At 44.7% G+C, this 26,076-nt stretch overlaps 1 protein-coding gene across 3 annotated transcripts in view; it reads right to left on the bottom strand.

Moving 5' to 3' along the window:
- SLF1 (SMC5/6 complex localization factor 1) overlaps positions 1–26,076 on the bottom strand; it is a 557,620-nt gene that overhangs the window by 436,074 nt on the left and 95,470 nt on the right. For all 3 annotated transcript variants that reach the window (XM_085632479.1, XM_085632478.1, XM_085632480.1), the window contains exon 5: positions 18,864–19,026. In XM_085632479.1, the coding sequence (XP_085488605.1) occupies positions 18,864–19,026 (163 nt within the window). The remainder of the gene's footprint in view (positions 1–18,863; positions 19,027–26,076) is intronic.

Below are 26,076 nucleotides of genomic sequence, written 5' to 3'. Positions count from 1 at the left end.
TGCCCCGAGAGAGGGTGGAGCGCTGAGGTCCTAGACCCAGCTCATCGAAGCAGTGAGACCGGCTGAACCCTGGAGCTCTCCTCCTTACTAAACACTGTGAGGGCGCCTTCCTCCAGTTTCGCCCAGGGTGGCTCAGAGACAATCCCGGGAGTCCCAAGTATGCAGAAGGGGAGCGGGGGCACTGCCCAGCGGGGGCAGTCGTAAGCAAAGAGGCCGTGTGAAGAAGGCCCAGGGAGACGCGGACGCCATCATCAGTGCCGAGTGCATTACACCAGAGCAGAGTGACGACGATCGAGAACTGGGCACTGCGGTCACAGCCCTCATGCTTCTACAGCCTGGGACTCCCCCATCAAGGACCAATCGGGACCCAGGGGTGAAGCAAGGACGCACAAGGCACCAAAGTAAGGCAGAGAGCTAAATTTCTAAATCCGGCGAAGCGCAGCAGTAAGGGCTGCCTATCCCTGGAGCTCTGCTCCATACGAGACACTGCGGGGGTACTTCCCTCCTGTTTTGCCCCGAATAGCCTGAAAACAGGCCTCAGAGACCCCCGCCATGAGGAAGGTGAGCAGGGGTCCCTGGGTGGGTCTGTGCGGCCGAGGCGAGTGCACACGGTGAGACCTCGAAACAGAAGGAGTGGGGGGAACAGATGCCACTGCTCAGTGCGACACAGCGGTGAGGAAAGTTGCTAACCGGGGCCTATGAGCGACGATTACAGCCCTCGCGAGGCAGCGGCCAAGAATCCCCCACCAGATACTAAACGTGGCCCGGGAGGTGGAGCGGTTGAAGCAAAAGAGCAGCAGCCGGCCTTGTCGAGGTTTTCCTCCCAGGTGAGGGTGAGAGGAGCCTTGGCTGCAATAGCGCCAGAAATCCTGCAATAAAGGTGTCCCTCTGGAAGACAGCTCAGCGACTAATAGCCTCATTCCCCTGGACTTGGTTTCAAACACGCAAAGAGGAGCAACAGACACTGAGCGAGGGAGCGCGTGTGGGCTGCCTGGATCTCCACTGAGCTTCTCTGATCCTATTGCATACCAAAGAAGCATATGCTACGACTAGGCCTCAGAGTGGAGCACAAGGCCTCTACGAGTTAGTGTATCCGGCGAAGGCCCTATTCAAGTCTGTGAGGCCCAGTGACTTAACGCCATTGAGGACCGGCGGGGGGGGCTTTCGGCAGGGAATGGGGGTCCGGGATGGGGGGAGGACTGGACTACCCGAATTTGAGGAAGGGCGCCCACAGGAGCTTGGATATCGAGGGAAATCCCCATGAGAGGCACTATTGCCAGAGGACAACAATAGTTCAGCACCCACAATATAGAGGTGTGGTGTACGCCCTGCTGGACCCTCCATTGTAGCGCTATTAGAAAACATCTTACCTAAGGGACACATGAATTGAGCATAAGCGAAGAAGTGGGGGTGGTCTGCCTCTTCCTCTCCGAATCCATCAAAGGCAGTGGGTATTGTCCTCTTTTGTGGCCTGGTCGGGTCTGAAGTAGGAATCATCCCGTGGCTATATTACAACGGCACTACCCCCATCTGCTACCAGGATGTGCGCACCTCGAATCTGCAGGCCGCTTCAACCTGTATCGCAGAGCAAACCGTCAACCCAACAGAGAGCCTTGCAAACCACGAAGCAACAACCAGAGCTTCTAGGCTGAGACAACGAATAGCTAAGCATTGCTCCAAGGGAATCTAGCTGGAATATATCCACGCCAGACACGACCACACACAGCAAAGAAACCCCGAGAGTAGACAGCAATATCACCACCCTGTTGCAGATTGGGGGAGCCCTTTAGCATCCATATACTATCATGGCAACATCCAGGACAAAGAAAGAACAGTCAGTGAAGGACATGCTGTTGAAGCAACCATGGTTGGGTGCCCCTGCTGGGGCTGCCCAAAGCGACGATGGGCAGCAAGACATACTGCAAGCCACGGATGGACCAGCTACCAAAGCATTCATGACGGCACTGTTCACATCTCTCAGGGAGGATCTACAAGAGATGAAAGGACAGCAGTCAGCCGATTTGAAGGAGATAAGGCATGATCTGGAATTAGTAGGCACTCTGGTGGCAACGTTGGATGAACAGGACACCAACAAGGATGAAGAAATCAAAATGATGCAACAAGAAATCATCTGGCTGTGGGAACAACACATCGACCTTCAGGCTCACACCGAAGATCTAGAGAACCGCTTCAGAAGAAATAATGTTCACATCTGAGGGGTACCATCACAAGCTGAGGGAGACGATCCTAAGGCCTACGTCCTTGCTCTCTTCCACCATGTCCTAGGCAGTGAGCACACTAAAGACATCCAAATAGACTGAATACACCGTGTGGGCCCACCTAGGGGGAACAAAGCTCTGCCATCGGACATACTAGTGTGCGTTCATGATTTTCAAACTAAAGAGCTGATCATTCGCAAATCAAGAGAGGCCCATCCAGTACAATTCCAAGGACACTCTCCGACTTTCTTCCAAGACCTAGCAATGTCCATGCTGTACAAAAGAAGGGAATTCAGCGGCATAATCAACCATTTAAGGGAGCAAGGAATCTCTACTCATGGGGACACCCATTTCGGATCATCTTTAAGTACGAAAGAAAGCTGGTTCAGCTCCGCTCCTTGAAAGAAGCCCAGGAAGTCCTAGGGATAATGGACTCCACTGAACACAACCAAGAAAATAAATCCGGGGAGAACGTCGGCAATAGATATCCACGATGGCAACTTGTTGGGAGGCCCCCCTCCAAGCTGAAAACAGACATTGCAACAATCACTAAAGAAAGAGAAGCAGTCATTAGTTTGCTTACAAAATCACCAGAATGACCGGCTTCCATCTGATAAGATATATTATATAGTTGGGAAACATCACCCTAGGCGTGGCCGGGGGCCCCACTGTCCCCACCTCTGACACGCAATGGAGAACTCTATAATCCCGCTTGAATGGCTGGGAGAACTGAAAACAACCGGACGCTCATTGGCCCACGATCCCTATGGGCTACCATACGTTGACGAACTGTGGTTTCTATTTCTTACTTCAGTTGGGAACTTTGGGAAGTTGATTCTGTTTTTGGGTAAAGTTTTATCCTTTTTTTTTTATATACCCGCTCCAGTCTCAAAAAGATCTCCTAGTCACCCGCTGGCCAGAGCGTTAGTTCTAAGTCCCCCGACAGGCAGCGCAACAATGCTCTAGCATATTGAATATGTTTCCACATTTACTAAAACATTATGGGTAGGAATTTGAAGGTCGTAAGTCTTCATGTTAGATGCCTCAATCATCCTGCAAAACGCACAGCGATCCATTCACTACTGGAAAATTCCAGGGGGGATATATGCCTCTTGCAGGAGACTCACCTCCTCTCGAGGGATACAGCACTCATGCGGTCACGTTGCTTTCCCCGCCAGTGATGGCCCCTTTTATCCACTTTGTACTTACCCTGTACTCCCACATATGTAATTGTAGGATTTCTCTACATTTCGATCCGAAAATTGTATACAACCCTGTTTATTCCCAAGTGTTTCACTTCCTTTCATCCCTACTTATGTTCTTTTTGTCTTTGTCATATATGTATACAACTAGTTATACCTGTAAAGTGCTCTGATACCCTAACCGGTCACGTTTGCGCTCTGTAAAACACTAAATAAATCAATAAATAATGGTGTTGCAATATTTCTAAGAGCTAATTCCCCTGTTAAGGTCATCTCTACAGTGGCAGAGGTAAAAGTGTGCTTGCTTGCAGTCAGAATACAATGGCGGAACATACATCTTACACTAGCTAACATTTACACTCCCAACACACAACAAGAATCATTTGTCCTTAAGGACTTAACGGAGGTACTAGCGTCTCCAGATGCAGCAGACCTGGTGGGCGGGAACCTCAATTTGTTGATGGACACAGCATTTGACCGTTCACGCCAACGATCGACCTAAACGAGAACTTTCTCAGCAGACAGAAAATGATGGTTGGCAGAAAACAGCCTTAAGGACGTTTGGCGCAGCCATCATCCAGGGGTCCATGATTTTACATTTTATTTAGCGGCTCACAAAACATACGCACGTCTGGACCACAACTTAGCTTCGGCGGCGCTCATGCCTAGACTGATAGATTCATCCATTGAACCCAGATCACTGTCAGACCATGCACTGATTACGGTCACAATTCCAGCAGATACGGGCCAGCCGAATCCTACCAGATGGCGGCTGAGAGAAAGTCTTCTGCAGGCTCCGACGGTCTTGACTGATATAAAAGCGAGGCTAAAGGAATACCTGCAGACGTATTATGTGGGGAACACCTCCTTGGCAGCGGTTTGAAAAACACTAAAACTGGTAATGAGGAGAGAGTTTATAGCAATTTTGACAGCAGAAAATAAGATTCGCAAAGAGAAGCGCCAGACACTAGAAAGTGAGGTCAGTGAAATGAAGTCTATTCATAAAAGAACAGGGGCTCTGAGAAAATGGAGAGAGCTTGAAAAAAAGGCTCCTTTTGAAGCGCTTGAACTTAGACAGGGCAGAAGAAAACAAGTTACTTACCTGTAACTACAGTTATCCAGTATTGGTATCTTTCATAGATTCACATGCCTGAATCATTCCCCGTCGCCGAGGCGGGAGTCTCGGTAGATAAAAAAGTAGTGCCAAAAAATAATTAGTAGTAGTAGTAGTAGTAGGCCCAAAGAGAAAAGGCCCTAAGGCCTATATCTTAGAAGCCTATCTACCTTGTTATGTAAAATAACCCAAGAATTGGTAGCAACCAATCAGACATCAGCACCCTTCTAGAACCCTCTCAGCAGAGCCAGCTCTCCTCAGATTTTCCTAGCACGAGTGGGAAGCTTATATCCCAAACATAGAGAACTGACTCTGCGGGGAGGAGGGTGGGTGCATGTGAATCTATGAAAGATACCAATACTGGATAACTGTAGTTACAGGTAAGTAACTTGTTTTCTTATCCAGTATTGGGGTATCTTTCATAGATTCACATGCCTGAATCAGAGTAGCAAGCAGTATGCCAAGCATACAGTCGTTTGCGGATGGTGGGAGACTATTGCTGATACACTCCCAATTACGCCCGCAACTTGATAAGTAGAAGGCATAAGATGTTTTCTGTTAAAATTCAAACATCTATCTTACATAAAGAAAAGACAATGTAGCTTAAAATATAGCACTTATAAACAGTAAATTGAAGAAACATATATAAATATCTGACCTTAGTTTAACAGATGCTGAAGGACGGCTTGTCCTACCGCTGTATCCTCCTGCAGAGTAGATTGCAGACAGTAGTGCTTCGTGAATGTGTGAACATTCCTCCACGTTGCAGCACGACAAATATTCTCCAAGGATACTCCTGCGAACAATGCAGTAGATGCTGCCATAGTTCAAGTAGAATGCGCCTTGACCTTTCTTTGTAATGGTTTATTGGCTTTATCATGACAAAAATGAATTGTAGAAGCCAACCATCTGGCTATAGTCGCTTTAGTCACAGCAGACCCAAGTGTAGCTTGACCATAAGCTACAAGCAATTGATTGGACCGCCTGATGTCCTTCGTCCTTTGCAAGTAAAATTTCAGACAGCGTTTTATATCCAGTGAATGCAACGCTCGCTCAGCTGGATTGGCTGGATTTGGGAAGAAAACCTTTAGTTTCACTGGCTCATTTAAGTGGAACTGAGTCGGAACTTTAGGGATGAATCGTGGATTTGTCCTGAGAGTAACAAAGTCTTTGGAGAACTGCAAAAAGGGTTCTGAGATGGTGAACGCTTGAATCTCACTGACTCTTCGAGCCGATGTAAGAGCCAAAAGAATAGCTACCTTCCATGTTAAAAATTTTAGCTCAGCCTTGTGGATAGGTTCAAAAGGCCTTTTCAGCAATTGAGCTAGAACTGTGTTCAACTCCCACTCTGGAGGAGGTGCACGAATTGGTGGAAAAACGCGGAATAGCCCCTTCATAAATTGTTTTATTAATGAAGAGGAACAGAGCGAAGGTTTAGAGGTACTCTTCCTGAATCTTGATAGAGCCGCAAGATGAACTTTAATTGATGAAAATGCAAGTCCCGATTTGGCTAGGGATAACAAATAAGGAAGGATTTGCTCTACTGGAGCTTGTAAAGGATGGACATCCTTCCCCTCGCACCAATGACAAAATCGTTTCCACTTCAAACGATAAGTTTTTAAAGTACTTTGTGCGCGTGACTTAGATAGAATCTCACGGCATTCCTGTGAAATGGTTAGATCTTTGTATTCTAGGAAATCAGGAGCCATGCGTGCAAGTGCAGCGACTGTGGATCTGGATGGAGTATTTGACCCCTTTCCCTTGTCAACATCGTCATTGTTGGTATTAGACGGATGGAGCTGTGAGCTAGAAGAAGCAGCTCCTGGAACCAATATTGCCTTGGCCAACGGGGTGCAATCAGGATGAGGCGGCAATGTTCCATCTTCACTTTGCGGATCACTTTCGCAATTAGTGGTATCGGGGGAAAAGCATACGCACAAAGCCCTGACCATCTCATGGACAGGGCATTTCCTCTTGATCCCTGTTGAGGGAATCTGCTTGCGTAATAGCGGCATTTCTTGTTTTCCCTTGTAGCAAACAAATCCAGTGCCGGTTTGCCCTATGACTGAAAAATTTCGTCTAGTTGCTTCTGCTCTATCTCCCATTCGTGACAGCCTGCCAGGGATCTGCTTAGGTTGTCGGCCAACGTGTTGTGAAGGCCCCTGACGTGCTCTGCTCGTAAGGATATCTTGTGTGTTGTAAGCCATTCCCATAGTTCCTGAGCTTCCTGCGAAAGGGACAGTGACCTCGTTCCTCCCTGTTTGTTGACGTAATACATGCTGGTAGTGTTGTCCGTTCGGACCAGCACTGAGGCCCCTGCAATCCTCGGGAGGAACGCCTGCAGAGTGAGAAAAATGGCGCGAAGCTCCAGTCTGTTGATATGTTGTTGGCGGTATTCCTGGGACCATCGTCCCTGAATCTGTAGATCTTGGAGATGTCCTCCCCACCCCTCCATGGAGGCGTCTGTTGTTACCACGAATTCTGGAGGAGATGTTAGAAAAGAAAGGCCCAAAGTCAGGTTTTCCATCCGTGACCACCAATGCAGAGAGACTCTCATGTGAGGTGTTATCCTGATGGAGTCGTTGAACGACCCCAAGGCCTGTTTCCATTGTAGATGTAACTGTTCCTGCAGAGGTCTCATTCGGAGCCTTGCTAAAGGTACAAGATTTATAGTTGAAGAACACATCCCCAGCAGAGACGCAAACCTCCGGACAGAAACTGACTTTCTTCTTGCGATTGAAAGTGCTAGCTTTTGTAAACGAAGTTGACGTTCCTCTGACAAGAATGCCTTGCATTGTTTGGTGTCCAGCATTGCTCCCAGAAACTGAATTCTCTGTAGAGGGAGCAGTTGAGATTTGCTGTTGTTGAGAGTGAGGCCTAAGTTTGAGAATAGACTTAGGCATGCTGAAACTGCCTCTACGGTAGTCTGCTTCGAAGGGCCTTTGAGCAGCCAGTCGTCCAGGTACGGAAATACCTGTATTCCCTGTGACCTTAGAGTCGCTGCTACTGGTGCAAGACACTTTGTAAAAATTCTTGGAGCAGATTTCAGTCCGAACGGAAGGACTTTGAACTGATAGTGGACGCCAGCCACTACAAATCGCAGGTACTTGCGATGCTTGGGAAGGATAGGAATGTGGAAGTACGCGTCCTCCATGTCCAGAGAAGCCATAAAATCCCCCTTGTTTAGGCAGCTCAACACTTCGGCCAGTGTAACCATCCGAAAACTCTGCTTCTTTAGAAATTTGTTGAGCTTGCGGAGATCCAGAATCGGGCGCCACTCCCCTGACTTTTTCTTTATGAGGAAAAATCGAGAATAGAACCCGGTTCCCTTCTGGGGCGAAGGAACTTTCTCTATTGCGTTCTTGCGGAGCATTATTAAAGCTTCTTTGAACAATAAGTGAAGACGAGGGGGAGGGGGACCCCTGGGCGGGGCAGTAGGGGGTTGTTTTGAGAACTCCAGGGTGTGACCGTTTCTGACTAAGTCGATGACCCAACGATCCGAGGTGATCTCCTCCCAATTGTGAGCAAAAGCTGTTATCTTTGCTCCTACTGGGAGGGAAGGAGGGATGACTGGCGTCCAGCGTAACTCATTGCTTCTTGTTGGCGTCGTGACCCTGATTGTTCGATCGCCTTCTTCCTCCCTGACGAGAGAAACTATTCGAGGAAGATTGCCTGTAAGATGATCGTCCATAAGGCTGTCTATATTGAGACTGATATTGTCTATTTTGCTGACTTTGATAATTTCCCCTTGAAACAAAGCTCGACCTCTTGCACCACGGAAAGATCCCCGTTTGTATTGGAGAGCAGCTAGTGACTTAGCTGTATCCGTATCAGTCTTGATTGCTAGGAGGGCCTCGTCTATATGTTTCCCAAACAAGGATTCTCCATCATAGGCCATATCAATGATCTTGGCTTGAACCTCTGGCCTAAAAGATGTTGCTTTAAGCCAACCTTGACGCCTAAGAACTGCTGCCCCTGCAAGCTGCCTAAAGTTGGTATTTGCAATATCAAGAGCACAGTCTATGATCTCTGATGCGGCTCGTTTTCCCTCTTGAAGTATTTTCCTTGCCTCTTGTTGACGATCCTCAGGAATGAGGTCTATAAATTCAGAGAATTCTGACCACATCTGGCGGTCATAGCGACCAAGAATGGCCAAGGAGTTTGCAGCCTTGATAGAAGTTGCCGCCATCGTAGAGAACTTCTTGCCGATCAGATCCAATCTTCGCCCTTCTCTATCCGGCGGCGTCGATATCGGCATAGCCGGATTTTTGGACTTTTGTTGAGCAGCCTGTGATATAACGGAATCTGGTCGGGGATGACCGATGAGACAGGAGAGCGTCTCTGGAGGAGCACGATATTTCTTATCAATACGAGGGAGGACCGCAGGTACAGAAGCAGGTGTTTTCATAATTTTTAACCCCTCATTCCAAATAAAATCGATGATGGGAATTGCTCTGGTAATTTTCCTTTGCTCCTCCTTAAAGTCATGGAGGAAACAATCCGTATGCTCCACAGTGACTGGTAATTGAAACCTGACTGCTGCACGCTGCATTAAATTGTGAAAGCCACCTATATCCTCTGGAGGCGAATCCGATGGTTGTGGAATAGGTGGAGAAGGCATGGGAATAATGTAATCATCCCAAGGATCCAGATTGGTGTCTTTATCCGGTACTTCACCCTCTTCGATATCTTCCTCATCAGTGGAAATGGTATCATGGTGCGATTGTGTACCCGAACCAGCAGGGTGAATCGGCGAATTTGGCATGTCCGTGTGCGACTCTTCCGTCGGTTGTATATTAGGAAGAGGTTGTTGTGGAGGAAAGCGTTGGCGGTAATCCGCCAGCATGGCCTGAAGGTCCTGAATCAGTGTAGGCGGGAGATGACTTGATTCTCTACGATCCCAATCCCTTGAGGGATGCCTGTAAACTGGTGCAGCAAGGCCTTCCTGGTAAGCATGCTCATGGAAGTCATCCTCCTCATCCATCTCCTGACACTTAATATGCAACTCCGAGGGGTGCCTAGCTATCCCGAAAGGACCCTCATCATCCTCCTCTTCATAATCATCCCCTTCTGTATATGAGTCCAGGATATGCGAAGGCAGCAAAGGAGAAATATTGCTGTAATCCTGTTTATGAAAAGTCCTTAGCTGAATATGCGTGTACGCAATAGGCGTAACCTGGGTAGTTGGAATCGCTTTAAGGAAACCTCTCGTCGACGGGCTTCCCCTCATAGACGGACTTTTTGTCTTTTGAGGCGTCGACGGGATTGTCATTGTCGTCGACGGGAGCGTCATCGTCGGCGAGGTCTTCGTCGTCGACGGGATCGTCATCGTCGACGAGGTCTTCGCCGTCGACGGAATTGTCGTCGTCGTCGACGGTGTCTTCGTCGTCGACGAAATAGTCGTCGTCGACGGGGTCTTCGCCGTCGACGGGGTCTTCGCCGTCGACGGGGTCTTCGCCGTCGACGAGGTCTTCGCCGTCGACGAGGTCTTCGCCGTCGACGGGGTCTTCGTCGTCGACGGGGTCTTCGTCGTCGACGGGGTCTTCGTCGTCGACGGGGTCTTCGTCGTCGACGGGGTCTTCGTCGTCGACGTGATTTTCGTCGTCGACGGGGTTGTCGTCGACGGGGTTTTCGTCGTCGATGTTGTCATCGACGATGCTGACAGAACTTCCTTTAAGCTCGACGTCGACGCAATTGTCGACGGAGTCTTAGACGCCCTAGGAGACATGATAGGTGACGATATCGAAGTAGTGGAGACTGTAGCCGTCGACAGAGGAGCCGCAGAAGTCACAGAGATAGTATAAGATGATCCCACTGACAAAGTCTTAACCTGAGATTTACTCACGGTTTTTGTAGTTGAAGACTTCTTGGATCTGTCAGAGTCTTGTGACTTCTGTGAATGGTCAGAAGTTACATGAGAGGCCTTATGATGTTTTCTCCCTTCACTGGAAGAACTATCAATTGATCTAGCTCTCTTGCTAGATGTCGAGGCCTTGTCATCCTCCTCAGCCGAGGAAGATTTCAACCATAACAAAACTCTTGCCTCTCTGTCCCTTAAGGTCTTAGGAGGGAAAGTCCGGCAAATTCTACAGTCCTTAGCAACATGCTTAGGATGTAGACAATAAATACACTCCTCATGCTGGTCGTCTACATGGACCCTCTTCTTATCACAGGTCCTGCAGGGTCTAAACAAAGCTTTTTTGTCAGACATGACTGAAGAAAAGAAGAAACTGAGTAGGCACTCAGGGAGACTCCCTTCCACACGACGTGCGGTGAAAATCTGAGGAGAGCTGGCTCTGCTGAGAGGGTTCTAGAAGGGTGCTGATGTCTGATTGGTTGCTACCAATTCTTGGGTTATTTTACATAACAAGGTAGATAGGCTTCTAAGATATAGGCCTTAGGGCCTTTTCTCTTTGGGCCTACTACTACTACTAATTATTTTTTGGCACTACTTTTTTATCTACCGAGACTCCCGCCTCGGCGACGGGGAATGATTCAGGCATGTGAATCTATGAAAGATACCCCAATACTGGATAATAAGCACTTCTCCAGCTCCGACATAAATTCTATCTGAGCAGCGATAGGTGTGATAAAATGCTAGCCTAAAGGCTTTGAGCCTAAATGACGACAGCAACATTAGCCTTGATTAAGCAACCCACGGGGAAGGAGGTTTATAAAGATTCACATATTGTAGACACCTTTATGACCTTTTACCAAACTCTTTATTCTGATCAAGATACTCTGCAGACAGAAACCCGCGCTTATTTCGAGAATTGTCCGCTTTCTTGTCTTCCAGAAACAATAGCGGAACAATTAGATCAGCCGATCCGTATCAAGAAGGTGGTTACCGCAATCACCAGTCCAAAAGTAAAAAAGGCCCCGGGCCCTGGTGGTTTCCCTGCCAAATTTTACAAGGCTTTTTGCCAAGAACTAGCACCCCTGCTAACTCGTCTGTTTAATTAATTCCTAGATACGGGCTCAGTAACGGACTCAATGACAGAGGCATCTATCTCAGTAATCCTAAAACCTGCCAAAGACCCCACTGAATGTGGATCATACAGACCCATCTCCCTGCTAAATATCGATGTGACAATATTCGCTAGCATCCTGGCAGCCCCTTTAAATCCACTGTTGGCAGGACTGGTGGATACGGATCAAACAGGCTTCATCCCTTCTCGACAGGGAGGAGACAATACCAAACGTCTTTTCCATTTCATGGATGGAATCCATCGATCACGCAAGGAGGCACCATTCCTGTTGATTGATGCTGAGAAGGCATTCGGCAGGGTGCGATGGACATATCTCTTCGACGCATTACGTCACTTTGGATTTGGCAAAAAATGTATAAATGTATTAGCTGTACCTACCGGGCCCCAAGAGTGTTCGTCCAGGTAATTTGGGCGTCGTCGGCCATGTTTCCCATTGCCCAGGGCACGAGTGCCCCTTATCCCCCATGCTGTTTGCTCTCTACATGGAGCCACTCGCACAAAGACTGAGAGATGATCCACGGATTGGAGGAATTTGATTTGTGAAAGAAACACATAAATTCAGTCTTTAAGCTGACGAAGTAATACTGTCTCTTACCAATCCACAGACTACATTACCAGGCCTAGTCAGAGTTGAATAGCTTTGGAGAAATCACAGGCTTTACAGTTAATCTGAGCAAATCACAAATCTTGTATCTATCAGTACCGCAGGTCCTTGCAAAGAGCCTTCAAAACCAATTCCTGCTTCAATGGACAGAACAATCCTTTCCATATCTGGGCATCCAACTTGACCCGACCATACAGACAACCGTAGCGTTGAACTATACTACGCTATTAAATCAGACGACTAAAGCACTGGATAGCTGGACACGCCTTAAGCTGGCATGGTTTCGGAGAGTTGCAGCAGTAAAGATGACAGTGTTGCCACGTATCCTATATATCATCGAAACGATACCTATAGCCCCACCCCAGAAAGCCCTTCGCATGCCACAATTAGCAATCAATAAATTCATCTGGGGAGGGAAGAAACCAAGATTATCATTTGCCCAAATAACGCACTCTTAGCAACTTGGCAGAGTTGGGCTTCCAATGATCCATAGATATTTTCAAGCTGCACATCTCCAATATGTGGTAGAATGGAATCGCCCCATTTCCAAAAATCACTGGCCCTTTATGTATCAGACGGTAGCAGGGGCATATATCTGGAGGGAGATTTGGCACCCACGCAAAAATAGGGCTTGGGGATTGTATTCTTTCCCAGTCACTTCGTCAATGCTAAAGGTTTGGGATGCCGTGGCCTGGGGGAAAGGACTGACCACCTTCCCATCCCTTATGTCCACAATAGTAGAAAAACCCAGATTTCCCCCGGGTCGTGACTCAGATGTATTTCGGGGATGCAGGGAGCAGGGATGTAAAAGGGTAGGCTCCCTGTTCGATCGTAATGGCCTAATCCCATACGAGCAACTAAGGCAGGACTATGCTCTTCCACAATCGGACACCTTTCATTACGTCAGGTACATCACTGGGTTACATCTTCTGATTATCAACTAATGGCATTAAGGCCCCTCACGGTTTTTGAAAGGTGGCTGGTGGGTAAAAAAAAGAGGATAAACATCTCATATCCAAGCTATATGCAATGCCTTTCACTGGGAAAGCGGGAGGTCGAACGAAAGGGTAGTTTCGATGGGAGGAAGAACTAGGGAGGACGCTTTCAGACAAGGAATGGGCAGATATACATTACCAGGCACAGTTTGAAAAACTTAAAGCAAGCATATTTTTAAGTACTGTTATTGATGCTAGGTGCCCCTGTTAGATGCTGCACATCTGCACAGACGGATCAACATCAGGAGTGTAGATTCCATTTGGGGAAGGGCTGCTACACAGGTACAGACTGGAGAATTTGAAAAGATGCATCACTTGTACATGAATTTAGGAGCAGGCTTCCAAAGATTAGGGGAAGTTCAGTGTAAGAATTCATTACCCCATCAATATCCACACATATTTCTTTCTGCTTTTTCCATGTACATTTTTCATTATTCCTGCAGAGGAAAGAGCACCGTCATACTATTCATGTGGCTTTGCAAATGAGAACGTAAGTGCTCAGGGTGAAAATTCTACCATGCTGCTTTATGTAAGAAACTGTTGATGGATATATACAATAATTTATTTTTATGTTGCACTTTATTTCATACTTTTCTATCCTAATTCAATGGCACTTATTAAACGGTCTTAGGAGGTGAGTTATCCTTCCCAGTACTGAAATAGGTGACCTGTATCTCTCAGATTTCAGTGGTAAGCATTTGCCTCTTTAAGCCACCCTGCCTGCGTAATGGCACAAGGTGTTGAAATTCCAAATGATTATTCAGACAGTAGCTCACTTCTTTCGTTATTGTTCTAGGATTAATGTAGATGGTATTAGCCCTGCCTAGAGCGGGTGACATTTGGAGATTTAACGCGTAGTGGCTCAGAGAGGAAACTTTGGTTGGCCTCCTCCAAGTAGCCATTGCGGACTACTTTAACCTAATAAGCACCCTGTGGCTTCCCCTCTGTGCTTGTGGGAAGACTTGACGACAGTGGTCCAAGGTAGAGCATTTGTAGCCGTACACTTGCGTGAGCAAGAAATAGAGTAGGAATCTCTTAGAAACCCAGATTCTTGCATTGGAGCAATCAGCCGGGACAACCATGTTGTCCAAATGCGCTCAGCAACTAGAAGAGCTCCATGATACGCTAAAAAGTAAGCTCCTCGACTCCGCATTGTTGGATTGCTCACTGAATACTGACTTTATGAACAAGGCATGGAAACTAATGTATTGGCTGTCTGAGAAGTGTGTGGGACCTCGCAAGACCCCTGCAAAACAAATGGTCAAGGGCCGACTTACATACAAGTCTGTGGAAATTGCTGATACCTTTGTGTGATACTATCACGGTCTCCATGACTACAGACCCCTAGCACTCCTTGAACTCTCCCACCTGATATCAAATCTTCTTGTCAGTTTGCTATCCCAGGCTCAGTGAGAGTATCTGACAGAACCCCTTAACACTTGAGGTGTTATAGGCGGCAACTATGGCTGCCCCTTTAGGAAAAACCCCTGGGCCAAACAGGGTCCCTGGAAACTAGATCCCAGGAATAACATTATCACCACAATACTTAAACCAGGAAAACCATCAACACTCTTCTCTTCCTATAGGCCCAGGACCCACATTAACATGAAGCCCAAACTCTTGACTAAAACGTTGGCCACAAGGCTCATTAATGTCATCAAAACACTGGTCCATGAAGACCAAAATAGCTTTATGCCTGAGAAAAGCATGCATCACTGGCTGTGCTGACACCTTGTAGCTCTCTCCCATCTTGATAAATTGCAAGCCCCTGAGACCCTGCTTTTGGCCAACCCAATGAAAAAGCATTTGACACAGTCCATTGGCCTTTCCTTTTTCAAATACTACAACAAATTAAATTTCGTCCCAAATTCCATGTCCTGGTCGAGGCCCTTTATGACTCCTCGAGCATGAGAGTACGTGTAAACGAGACACTCTCTTCCTCCTTCCCTACTCAGCGGGGCACTCGGCAGAGCTGCCCCCATAACCCCTCCTCTTCATCATGGTTATAGGACCACCTGCGAGTTGGATCAGGATGGATGCACCGCTTTAGGGCTTCATCTAGTCCCCGCATCAAGAAGATAAGGTGAAGTTATGTGCCCAAGACATGTTACCATACATTCCATCCCTCAAGACGACTCTGCCCCACCTCATCTAGATGCTACATATTTAGAGCGAGGCAGCAGGGTTACGGGGTCAACTGGGAAAAATGCCAGTATATACACCTGACAGTCCTGGTTCCATCGCCTTTACAGACAATTAACTGAGGGTCACAGAAGGGCCTTTCAAATATCTGGGCATCACCATCGCCTGTAGCCCACAGACTGCCTGGGAGTTAGACTTCGATCCTATATTGAAACGCACCCAGGCAAATCTGGATTCCTTGGCCACCCTCCATTGAATCTTCCAGGGTGAGTAGCACTGTATAAGATGTGCATCCTCCCTCGATTTTTTTATGTTAAACAGTACTATTTTACACACTCCCCACATCGTTCTTTCTGCACCTGTAGGCTATATCGGCAAGATTTTACTGAGCAGGCAGGGTACCCAGAGAATCTCACATCAAATGTACACCACCCTAAAGGTAAGGAGACCTAGGCACTCCCGATTTTTATCTTTATTACTGGGTGGCACATATGGTCCTCCTAAATGAATGGCTATTTGGAGATCATCAGGACTCCTCCTGGAGCCTGGATGGATCCAGCCTTATGCAGTGGGGTGTCCATAAAACTACTTGATGGAACCCGTTCTCCCACCGCCCTTCCAGAGATCTCCAGGGTCCCTGTGCTATGCTTGCAAACAGTCTCCGAAAGCATTAAATGGCTGGAGAAAGCTCAGACCCCCATGTGGGAGGGGACATGGCTGGGGCAGGTAGTTCGGCTGAAAAGCTTCCAGGAATGGGACCCAATTGGGATCTTGACGCTGGGTGATCTGTGAGACTCGGACCACATTGTTTCCTTTGACCAACTGAAAATCTAGTATAACCCCAATAATTCACATTTCTTCAATTGACTATGGGCTCACTTGGGCGCCAAGGGATCTCCTGCCTATGCAGGTCCCTACTACTCAATACCCCAGACCCCATCTTAAAGCGCTGAATAAGCTGGGCAGAGGATCAGGGAGAACTTGATGACTACGACTGGCATGAGGCGAAAATGGCCTTGTGAGCCTTAGCCTTCTCCTCCAACCTCAGGCTTATTCAATTTAATTTCTTTCACCGCGTGTATTGTCCAGATAGGCTATGGAGGATGAGTCGATCGTCATGCTGCACTTGATGTGGAGATACTGATGGGCCCTTCTTTCATGTCATATGGTCATGTCCTGTCATCACAAATTATTGGACCTCAATTCAAGCCCATATTGCAGTCACTACAAACCTCTGCAAAGCTGAGTCCCAGGATGGCGCTCCTGGGGACCATGGAGAGATGGGCAGCCAAAACACACGATGCAACACTAGCGGGGATCGGCTACTTTTGTGTTTTTCAAACAAGGTTTTATTAAGATTTTCTATAAACGGCACAGTACATTCATAGAGGCATAGAAATACATCATAACTTTGATCGTACACTAACAGGACATCAGCTTTATCAACTGCTGACAATTAGTATACAGAATAAGTTACATGGTATCATCGTTGAGTTGTAACAAGCAATGATTTTTCAGTACAATCAGGCTTAATGAACTGTAGCAGGTATTAGCTATTTAATACCGAAGAGAAACATTGCTTAGGAGAGCAATCTTCCAGTGTAAAATATGTCTTAACCACCAAGTTCTCTCTGTTGTACAATGGTCAACAAAAGAATGTACAGATTTGAATGTGTAAGGGTTTCCAGTGGTAGTTCTTGCTTGATGCTGCTGAAGAACAAAAGAACAGGAAAGTCTACCATGCAAGCATGTGAAGAGTGCCACAATCCACTGAGGAAGCTGAATGTGTTGGAGAATCAGCTTCATCTACACTAATCCAGCTGTGCCTGCTTTTTAGTATGTTAGGCTATTTGCACCATCCCAGAAAGAACAGTCTATGCTCATTTGGAGGAGCTTATTTAGACCTGAGCGAACCATTCCGCTGAAGTCCTGAGACTTGATATTTCCACAGCCTTCAACAGCAAATGCCTGTGCTTCACACCAGTAGGGAGCAATGACTATGACATCAGAACGTATGTTATATTAAATGGGTGACGAGCAAGTGAATCCAGTGAGACATACAGATTTGTCAGTGGGCATTGGTAATGGGCACACCTGAAGTTCCAAGTAACTTTTAAGATGATGGTTTTACACATTTCTATGTGCACTGGTAATACAGCACATCCAATACCTGGGTGGTTAAATTATCACCTACGTTGAATTTTACAGTTTTAGGAATGTTTACACATATTGTGGGATGCATACACCTATCGCCTGGAAGCCTCTAGTATTGTATTATTAATATCAAACACAGCGATACTACAAACAGTAAACTGATTAATCTGGAAGGAATGTTCAAGTGTGCGGACTAAATTCAGCCACTTCTTCAAAAGACTATGTTACACCTGGTCAGTTATCAAGTTAGGTCGTAACTTCGTGTATGCTGTGATATTTCAGGTCTCATTATTATTCAAAGCTAAACACAAGGACAGTTTCTAGGGTTGTCATACCATCACAAGTGACTACAGTTTTTATCTTCCAATATTGTTGAATGGCCGTCAATAACAATTCTTTCCAGGGTATTCTACAGTCTCCAGGATGCAATGTGTGAATCCACTTCCACTACTAAATATCTACTCATAATTTCCAGCTCTTGGTAGCATATTGTCTCCATTATATCCACGCCTTCTCTATTTGAACCTTTAAATAAGCTTTGTAACATCCCATATATTAATCAATGGCTTTATGAGCATTCTTGGGTGCCCATGGGAAGTCATGTGAAACCACACCTCAGTATGGCAAATGGTATGGAATAAACACACTGTGCAAGACACACAACAATGGGTACATGTGCTGCCTCGCAGCAGAACATAAATTCAGCCACGCTTTAACCTCTGTCCCAAATATTTCACATCCAGATGCAGAAGCTACTGTGAACTTCATCTATTATGAAAACTGTGAAATTCCCTGGTGAAGATTCAGGGCAATCTGCGGGGTGGAGTGGATACAAAGGACCGGAATCTCTCCTCCAGTTAGCTTCTAGGTCACAACTCAAACAATGGGGCTCAGTAGCCTAGGTGCAGCACAGGCCTTTCGACCAGCCTCAGTGTTCTGTCAATCCTCATGAAGTTAGCTGGTCAGCCCCCTGCAGTCGGCTGCCTCTGATCAGTGCTCCACACACACCACAACCATGGGATGCCTCCCATGAGGCCATATTCCAGATGACGGAGTACAGCAAGGGCAAAGGCTGTTCTCTGGAAAGTTGCATCCAGAGCTTATCACCCCAGTTACTGTAAATAATGATATCAGAAAATCCGATATATGCTGTATAATGAAAGAGAACAGATATATGCTGTACAATGTAAGAGAACAGATTTTGTATAATTTGTTAAATGGTTGTGAGAGCAGACTACACAATTAATGGGTGGGGTCAACACAACTGTCAGTTATTGTATGTTATTGTAAAGAGTGAAGATGTAACAGATCTGTTGCTTTAAGCATAGACTAAATACAGTTAAACAGGCAGGTGTTTTGTGATTAGACAGCTCATAAACTGACCAGTAGACACAAAAAATAAATGGCAAAATAGTACATTAATATTTCTTGTTCATCTACATACCTCTAAGAGAAAATCTCCAAGATACTGCACTGGGTAATACGGAGCACAGATGACATTTTTCCTTCTCTCTAACACAACATTTCTGTTGTTTGTGAACACATGGGTAATTCCTTCTTTGGCATTTTCAGGCTTGTAAAGAGTTGCTTTTCCTGCCAGCAGAACTCTGAAAGGATACACACATTTTGGGAGAAAACTGTGATTCAAATTACATTTTTTCATTCTGTAATTGTAATTGCATTTATATAGTGCTTACTACCCCAGACGAGGCGTCGAATCGGTTTTTGGCGAGTAGCAGTGAATTAGTATAGGAACTTAATTTGAGCAGTGGAAATGTGATTCTGTTAGTTGGATTGAAAGGGATAATGGAGGGATAGAAGAGGGAAGGTTCTAGACAGTGGTTATATAGAGATCATAGCAATAGGGCGATGTTAGGGATGAGTAAAGGAGAGCTAAAAGGAGGCATTAGGGAGAGAGATGAGGTATCGGATGAGTCTAGGAGGGATTCATGATGGAAGGGTTTAGAAAGGCTTGTTTGGGAGATCTGAGTAGTAAAAGAGGTTTGAGATTGATAGAGCAGAAATTTCACTTAACAAATTTATGGCAAAAAAAAATAATTGACAACACTTTACATAAATGATGACACAAATGTGTTAAGCTTCACGTTTTTGGGAAACAACAAATGCGCCTGTGATTCAAATACTGCATCGTAAAAGCAAGCAGATGGTGGAATAACCTATGTTATATTTTATGATTGCCTTCAATAGATGTGAATTGTTAACACTTTTAATTAAGTTGATCTTATAATTTGATAATGTGATAATAACAAAACAAATTCTATATGCAATAGATCAAAATTTCATGTGATAGAGATAAATAATTATTTCATGATGTAAAGTGTGCACCGAAAATAACAGAAGAAAGTAGATGCTCCATAATTCTGTGTTATCGGGATAACTTTGTCTCTGCCCCCTGCCCTTCCCCCCCCTCCTTCCATTGTAGTTTGGTAGGCCCCTCCCGAGGGGAGCGCATAATGTCACCTGGACTTTTGCCGCCTTGTGGGGTTTGTTTCTTTTTTTCATTTAAAATGAAACCGTCATGTGGGATGTCAAGGCCTATAGCCGCAAATGATATTTCGGATCCTTGGGACCTACACTGCTTGCTGCTTGTGTTTATACCTATATGTTTATGACCTTATTGTTTTCTAGCGGCCGGCCCGGAGGTTGTAGGCCCATACCTGTATATCTATTGAAATTTGTAATAAAGGTTTCAAAAAAAAAAAAAAAAAAAAAAAAAAAGAAAGTAGATGCTACACAGAGTTTAGTTAAAGTTGTTTCCGTATATATGTGTGCAATGGATATGCATACACGTAAAACAGACTTCCAGGTACTTTTCCTATATGGGCAACATTAACACCTACAAACTTTTATGAGCACCCTATACGTAAATGAATTTATAACGATTTGATTTGAGTGTTAACATATTTTACTTATAAATTTGATAATAGCAGATGTTATTAATGTGAGATTTATAATTCAGCATAATGTATCATGTAACTAGCTGTATATTATGTGGGCCTCAAATCTTGCTCTTCTTTCCCAAACGTGAACTTATGAAATGAATAGTCTGAAGTCTGTGGGAACATTTAGCAAAGTTGCCACTTGTATTCTAGCTTGCAATTGTTTTCTTTGACAGCCTCAATACAGCTTACCTGCAGTAGCAACTAAATCTGTTTCACACTAGAACAGATTCTTGAAAAAGGACTATTGACAAGTCAGCGTTGTTTTGCTTACTCTCGGAAATATCTAATTGTTCATATGACTAAGCTTTCAATTGTTTAAGGAAACTACCTAACCTGAATTACTCAATTCTTACGGATTGTATTATTTTTACCAACTACATCATCCTCATCCCATCGAAGATAACCAATAGGACAGAGTGGTCTGACATTTCTGGTGATGCCAAGGGGTGTCACCCCGGAAACCTTTAGAGTATAATTGTTCAGATTTAGGGCCTGAAAAAATGCCACCTTTGCAGCGGTGAGTAATGACGACTTGGACGTCTGAGCATTAAAGGGAACGGTGGCGTAATACTGCGATCTGCTGCCAACCGGTGTGCTAGCACAGTTGAACGTTTCTGGCTGAAGGTTTCAAGTCATGCTGCTGTGACTTTGGTATTGAAACGAAGGACTGGGACAGATTACTGTCTTTAATGAACTGGTACTTGGAACTTACTGAACTTTCCCAAGGGTTTGTATGAGGCTCAACTGATTTTATATTGACCCATATGCTGTAGGCGTCCAAATCTACCTCGGCTGAGGACGATTTTTTCCGTTATCCTTGAATCTCAGAGAATTTAATAGTACTTAATTAAATCCAGTACTAATTTAATCCTAGGACTGTATGATGTTTATTTTAATGTTCTTTACTTCTGAATGAATAACTAAACTTTGAAACAAACTAAATTCTGCTGATTTTGACTCATTATTTCCTTTTGGGAAAATCATTTGAGTTATATCTTTTAGCTGGTCCAGTGAGTTTTCTAGTTGTATAAATAACATTTTGATATAGCAATTATCTTATTCCTGGCACTCACTTGATAATTGCTCTTCCCCCGAATATCCAGTCCCTTTCAGCACAGAACAAGTTCCATTGAAGGACCAATCGAATGTCAGAGGTAGTCACAGGTTAGATGAATATCATTTAGGTGCAAATAAATTTGGGCCCAGTACAAACGCTACAACAAGATTATGCAAGAAGAGGTAGAGGAGGGAAGAGTCTAGAAAGGGTTATTTTGGAGATCAAAGTAATAGAATGGGGTTTGGGATAAGTCAGAGAGTGGAGGTAGAGGATATATTGAGAGAGGGATAGGGTGAGATATAGCGTAGTGCATTGGAGATGCTGAATTAGTAAAGTAATAAATATAAACATGCATAAGTACATTGAAGGTATATATGTATAAGGAAGGTAATATATCTAGATTTAAATTGTATTTAATAAACTCAGACTTTCATGTGTTACTGTACTTTACGCTAACTTCTAAAAAATCTTTTTTTCTTTCCCTTTTTTTCCTTTTAGTAATTCAATAGTGAAGCAATTGCAGATGTCCATGATGAAAATGTACTTATTTATGCAGTGACCTATATACATGTCAAACATAGAATAATATACCCATAAGTAATAGGTACATTTGTTAAGAAGGCCTGATGAATATCTATATATTTATAAACATAATTATGCACATTTATACAAAGGAATAGACATATCTAGATACATACATATAATCCAAATAAATGCTTATATACAAAGGAATGTGCTGTACGTTTATGTTTGAGTATGGCAGTTAAGTGGGGAAGAGACAACTCTTGAGTGGTCTTCTGAAGGTAAGATAGTTATCCGTGGATCTTATGTTTGTAGGTAAAGATTTCCATAGTTCGGCTGCTTGAACAGAAAAAGATGTGGCACCTATGGTTTTTTTCTTGTATGGTGGGATTTTGAGACGAAGTGCCAATCTAGACCAGAGGTTCCTTTGTTGAATGTATTTGGTGATTTTATACCTGATGAAGAGAGGCCCTGTTCCATATATCACTTTGTAGGTGATACAAAGCAGCTTGAATGTGGATCTACTGGCAACCTGTAACCAATGGAAGGCCTTCAAGGCAGGGGAGATGTGGACTTGTGGCTTTACATGTAGGAGTGGTCTGGAAGCAGAGTTCTGAATCCATTGTAGTCTTTTCATAGTTGTTAAAGATGACTTGTGGTAGAGGCTATTGGCATAGTTGAGTTTAGACAGTATAAAAGAGATAGTAGCTAGGACTTTGTGTGGAAATCCCAGGTGGGGGAAGATGCTTTGCAGAGTTTTTATAGTAATGAAGGTTGATCTTGCTAGTTTGTCCACTTGGTCATACACGGATAGCTTGGAGTCCATTGTAATTCCGAGGGTTCTTTCTTCCTTAGATACTTTAGGCAGTGTTCCCAGGTCATCAGGCCAGGCAGCGAGTGGGTCATAATTTTTCCAATCGCCACATGTGAGTATTTCAGTTTTGGAAGCATTCAATTTGAAATGGCACCATGTCATCCACTGATCCACAGCTCTGAGGCAACTGAAAATTAGTGAGTTTTCAACGTCTTTGGGGATTTCCAGTTAGAGGATGTTGTGAAGCATGGGTGAGAGTATAGAGCCTTGAGGGACCCCTGCTTTTGTGAAGTATGGTTTGGATGAGAAAGGGGGAGAATGGATGACATTTGTTCTGTTTTGAAGATAGGATATGATCCAGTCAAGAGCAGTCCCCTCTAGGTCGGCTCCGTAGAGTTCTTTGTAGTAGAGGGTCATGGTCAACTGTGTCAAGAGAGGTCCAAGAGAAGTAGTGCAGCAACCCTGTTCTGTTCAACTGTGTTCTTAACGTTATCCCAGATGGCAATGAGGGCAGATTCTGTGCCTCTGCCTGGAAGAAATCCTGTTTGGAAGTCTGAAAGTATGGAATTATCTTCAATGAACTGTGACATCTTGGCGAATGCTGCTCTTTCTATCAGTTTGCCCAGGAAAGGTCTGTTAGTAATTGGTTTGTAGTTGTCGGGGTTAAGTGGGTCCAGGTTTGTTTTCTTTAGTAATGGGAGTATGTATGCCTTTTTAAGGTTATCTGGAAATGTTCACATAGTTAAGGAATTGTTGATGATTCTTCTTACTGGTATGCTAGCAGAGGTAGTTAGAAGAATTTTCTTGAAGGTTTCTGATGGACATGGGTCAGAAGGGCTGCCGGGAGGCTTGCTTGCTTTGACTAGATCTATGAATTCATTGTGTGATATTTGTTGAAAGGAATACAGATGCTGGATTAGCCTACTATTGCAGGTTTTTTGGGGGAAAAGGGGCTGGTGCTGATGGTTTTCCGTTGCTTTGGTTGTGTAATTATTTGCCAGTTTGTCTGTGAATTCTTGAGTAATGAGATGTGTTCCTTCTAGGCAATTTGGTTTACGAAATTTAGTGAGCATTGAATAGAATTCTTTAGTTGTACATTCAGCATTTGAAGTCTGCCAGAATAGTATCTTTTTTTCTAGTTTTTTTGATTGCTTACTTGTATTTGTAGGTGAAGCTTGTCTTGATTGGTGTTTGTTTTGAGCCAGGTGCGTTGACCGAGGTGCCTGTTTTCTTTTGTCCTGGTTTGATGTCCTTAGTTGTATTAGGATATCAAAAGCTTCATGTAGCCACTCATAGTTTTTGAACTGAATGTATTGTGTCTAGATCTATATTGGATGTTAGTTGTGTTTCTAAATTGAGTTTCTTCAAAGGTGGATGCATGTAAGGTGGTTTTTGGTGTGTTGCTTTGTGTTGTTTTATGTTCGAAAGCAAGCAAATGATGGTCTGACCATGTGACTGGAGTCATTGTTTGAAAGGTAACTAGTTCTGTATTTTGCATAAATGACATCTAGGTTGTGGCCAGCGATGTGTGTGGGTTTATAGACTATATGATGAAGGTTCAGTGAGTCTACGCCAGTGATAATTGTTTTCGGATGGGGCATATTGGGTTTGTCAAACCAAATGTTTAGGTCACCAAGAATGTAAATGTATGTGTCTTGTAAAGCGCACTGCTGCCCTGAGGCGTCCTGGCGCTGTAGACCGCTGGGGAACCCGTCCTGGCTATCCCTGTGAGATGGTCCCTCCTGGGTTTCTCCAAGGTGAAACCAGGCATCCCCGGCAAATGTGGAGGGCCGTTGTGGAGATGAGGCAAGCTAATGCCCAGAGTCGCCGAGTGTGATCCCTGGTTAGAGTAGGCACCGAAGCGAGAATTATCGAGTCCGCTGGCCCTGGTCAACGACCCTGCCGCGTCGGGGATTGAACCCTGGTCCCGGGCCGTCCTCTGCTTCTGGGTCTGCTTCCTCTAACCAGTGAGCCACACCTCTCCACTCAAGAATGCATAGGTTGGATGTTCTAAATTGTTCAATACATGAAGGCAGTTGAAAGAGAGTTGCTGTGTTGCTGTATATGCATTACACGTGGAGGAAGAGAGAAAGCTTTGCAGTAGAGTTGGTTTAGGGTGTGTATTTGTGTAGCCCGGAGTGGGTGTATGTTTCTAGTCTGTGACGGGAAATATGATGAGATAGTGTGTGTGTGTGTGTGAGATTTTGCTGTGCTGGTGTGGGTGTTTTGATTTTGAGGAGTAGCAAGAGGAGATGATTATGTTTGTTTTCTGAGAAGTTTTTGTATGTAAAGTATTGTTGCTGGTTGGAAGCTGAATGGTAAAGGGGTGGTGATGTGTTTTGGAAAGGAATGTATGTGGTGTGTGAGAGGGGATGAAAAAGAGATAAGAGTTTGTGTTAGATATGACTGATCAAAGAGGTAATAAGTGTGGTAGAGTGGAATGTAAGGGTTGTGTGGTTGTGGTTTTTGGTAAAAAGAGGAGGAAGGTGTTGGTGGATGAAATGATGGAAGATTGAGTATAGGTTTGTGGGTGACAGAAAGGAGTCTTAGGAGTAAGTTGAGGGTAGAGCTGGTGCTTTGTATGGGCAGGGAGTGTGTGTCTGGATGGCATATAGTTACGTATAGTGTGGATTTGGTTGTGCTGGAGATGTGTGGATTTGTTAGTGGTATAGGATAGAGTGCTGTTTTGTGTGCGAGTGAAGGTACCATTGCTTGGTAGTTGGGGTAGAAAGGTGTATAGGTGTGGTTTGTGGTGTTTTAGTGGTTGTTGTGACCATGAAAACTGATTAGGGTTTGTAGTAAAAGAGCAGAGTGCATTTGTTGTGAGTGTGTTAATATGTTTGTGGATGGCTTAAGGTGGTTAAGGAATAATAATCACAACTCTTCTCAGGGTGAGTCTTCAATTCACTAAATTAACCTGAGCTCACCCCCCTGGTAGCTACGGCACACAGGCTTAACTTGAGGCAATGTGTAATTTATGCAGTACTAAAACAGTAATAAAGTGAAAATGCTAAACAATAAAAATCCTAAATCGAATAAAAAAAAAAAGAGTGCAATTTAATAACCAAAATGATAAATGGGGAACCAGAGATACGATTTTTTAAAGTTTTAAAATGGAATACTGCCAAGAAGCATAAAGTGCCAATGGCAGGCAATGGTGGTGGTAGACCGGAAACTATGCGCAAATTTACAATGACCGCGATGGAGAGTGGATCAGATACATTAACCAGGTTCGTCCTGGTCAAAGATTTTACGTTCTGACTATAGTCCTTTGAGTCCCAATCTACCACAAGAGTACACT

Source organism: Triturus cristatus, chromosome 2_1 (assembly GCF_964204655.1).
Source record: "Triturus cristatus chromosome 2_1, aTriCri1.1, whole genome shotgun sequence".
NCBI classification, from domain to species: Eukaryota; Metazoa; Chordata; class Amphibia; order Caudata; family Salamandridae; genus Triturus; species Triturus cristatus.
The sequence above is the reverse complement of the archived record's forward strand: the minus strand, read 5'-3'. Positions and strand labels throughout refer to the sequence as shown.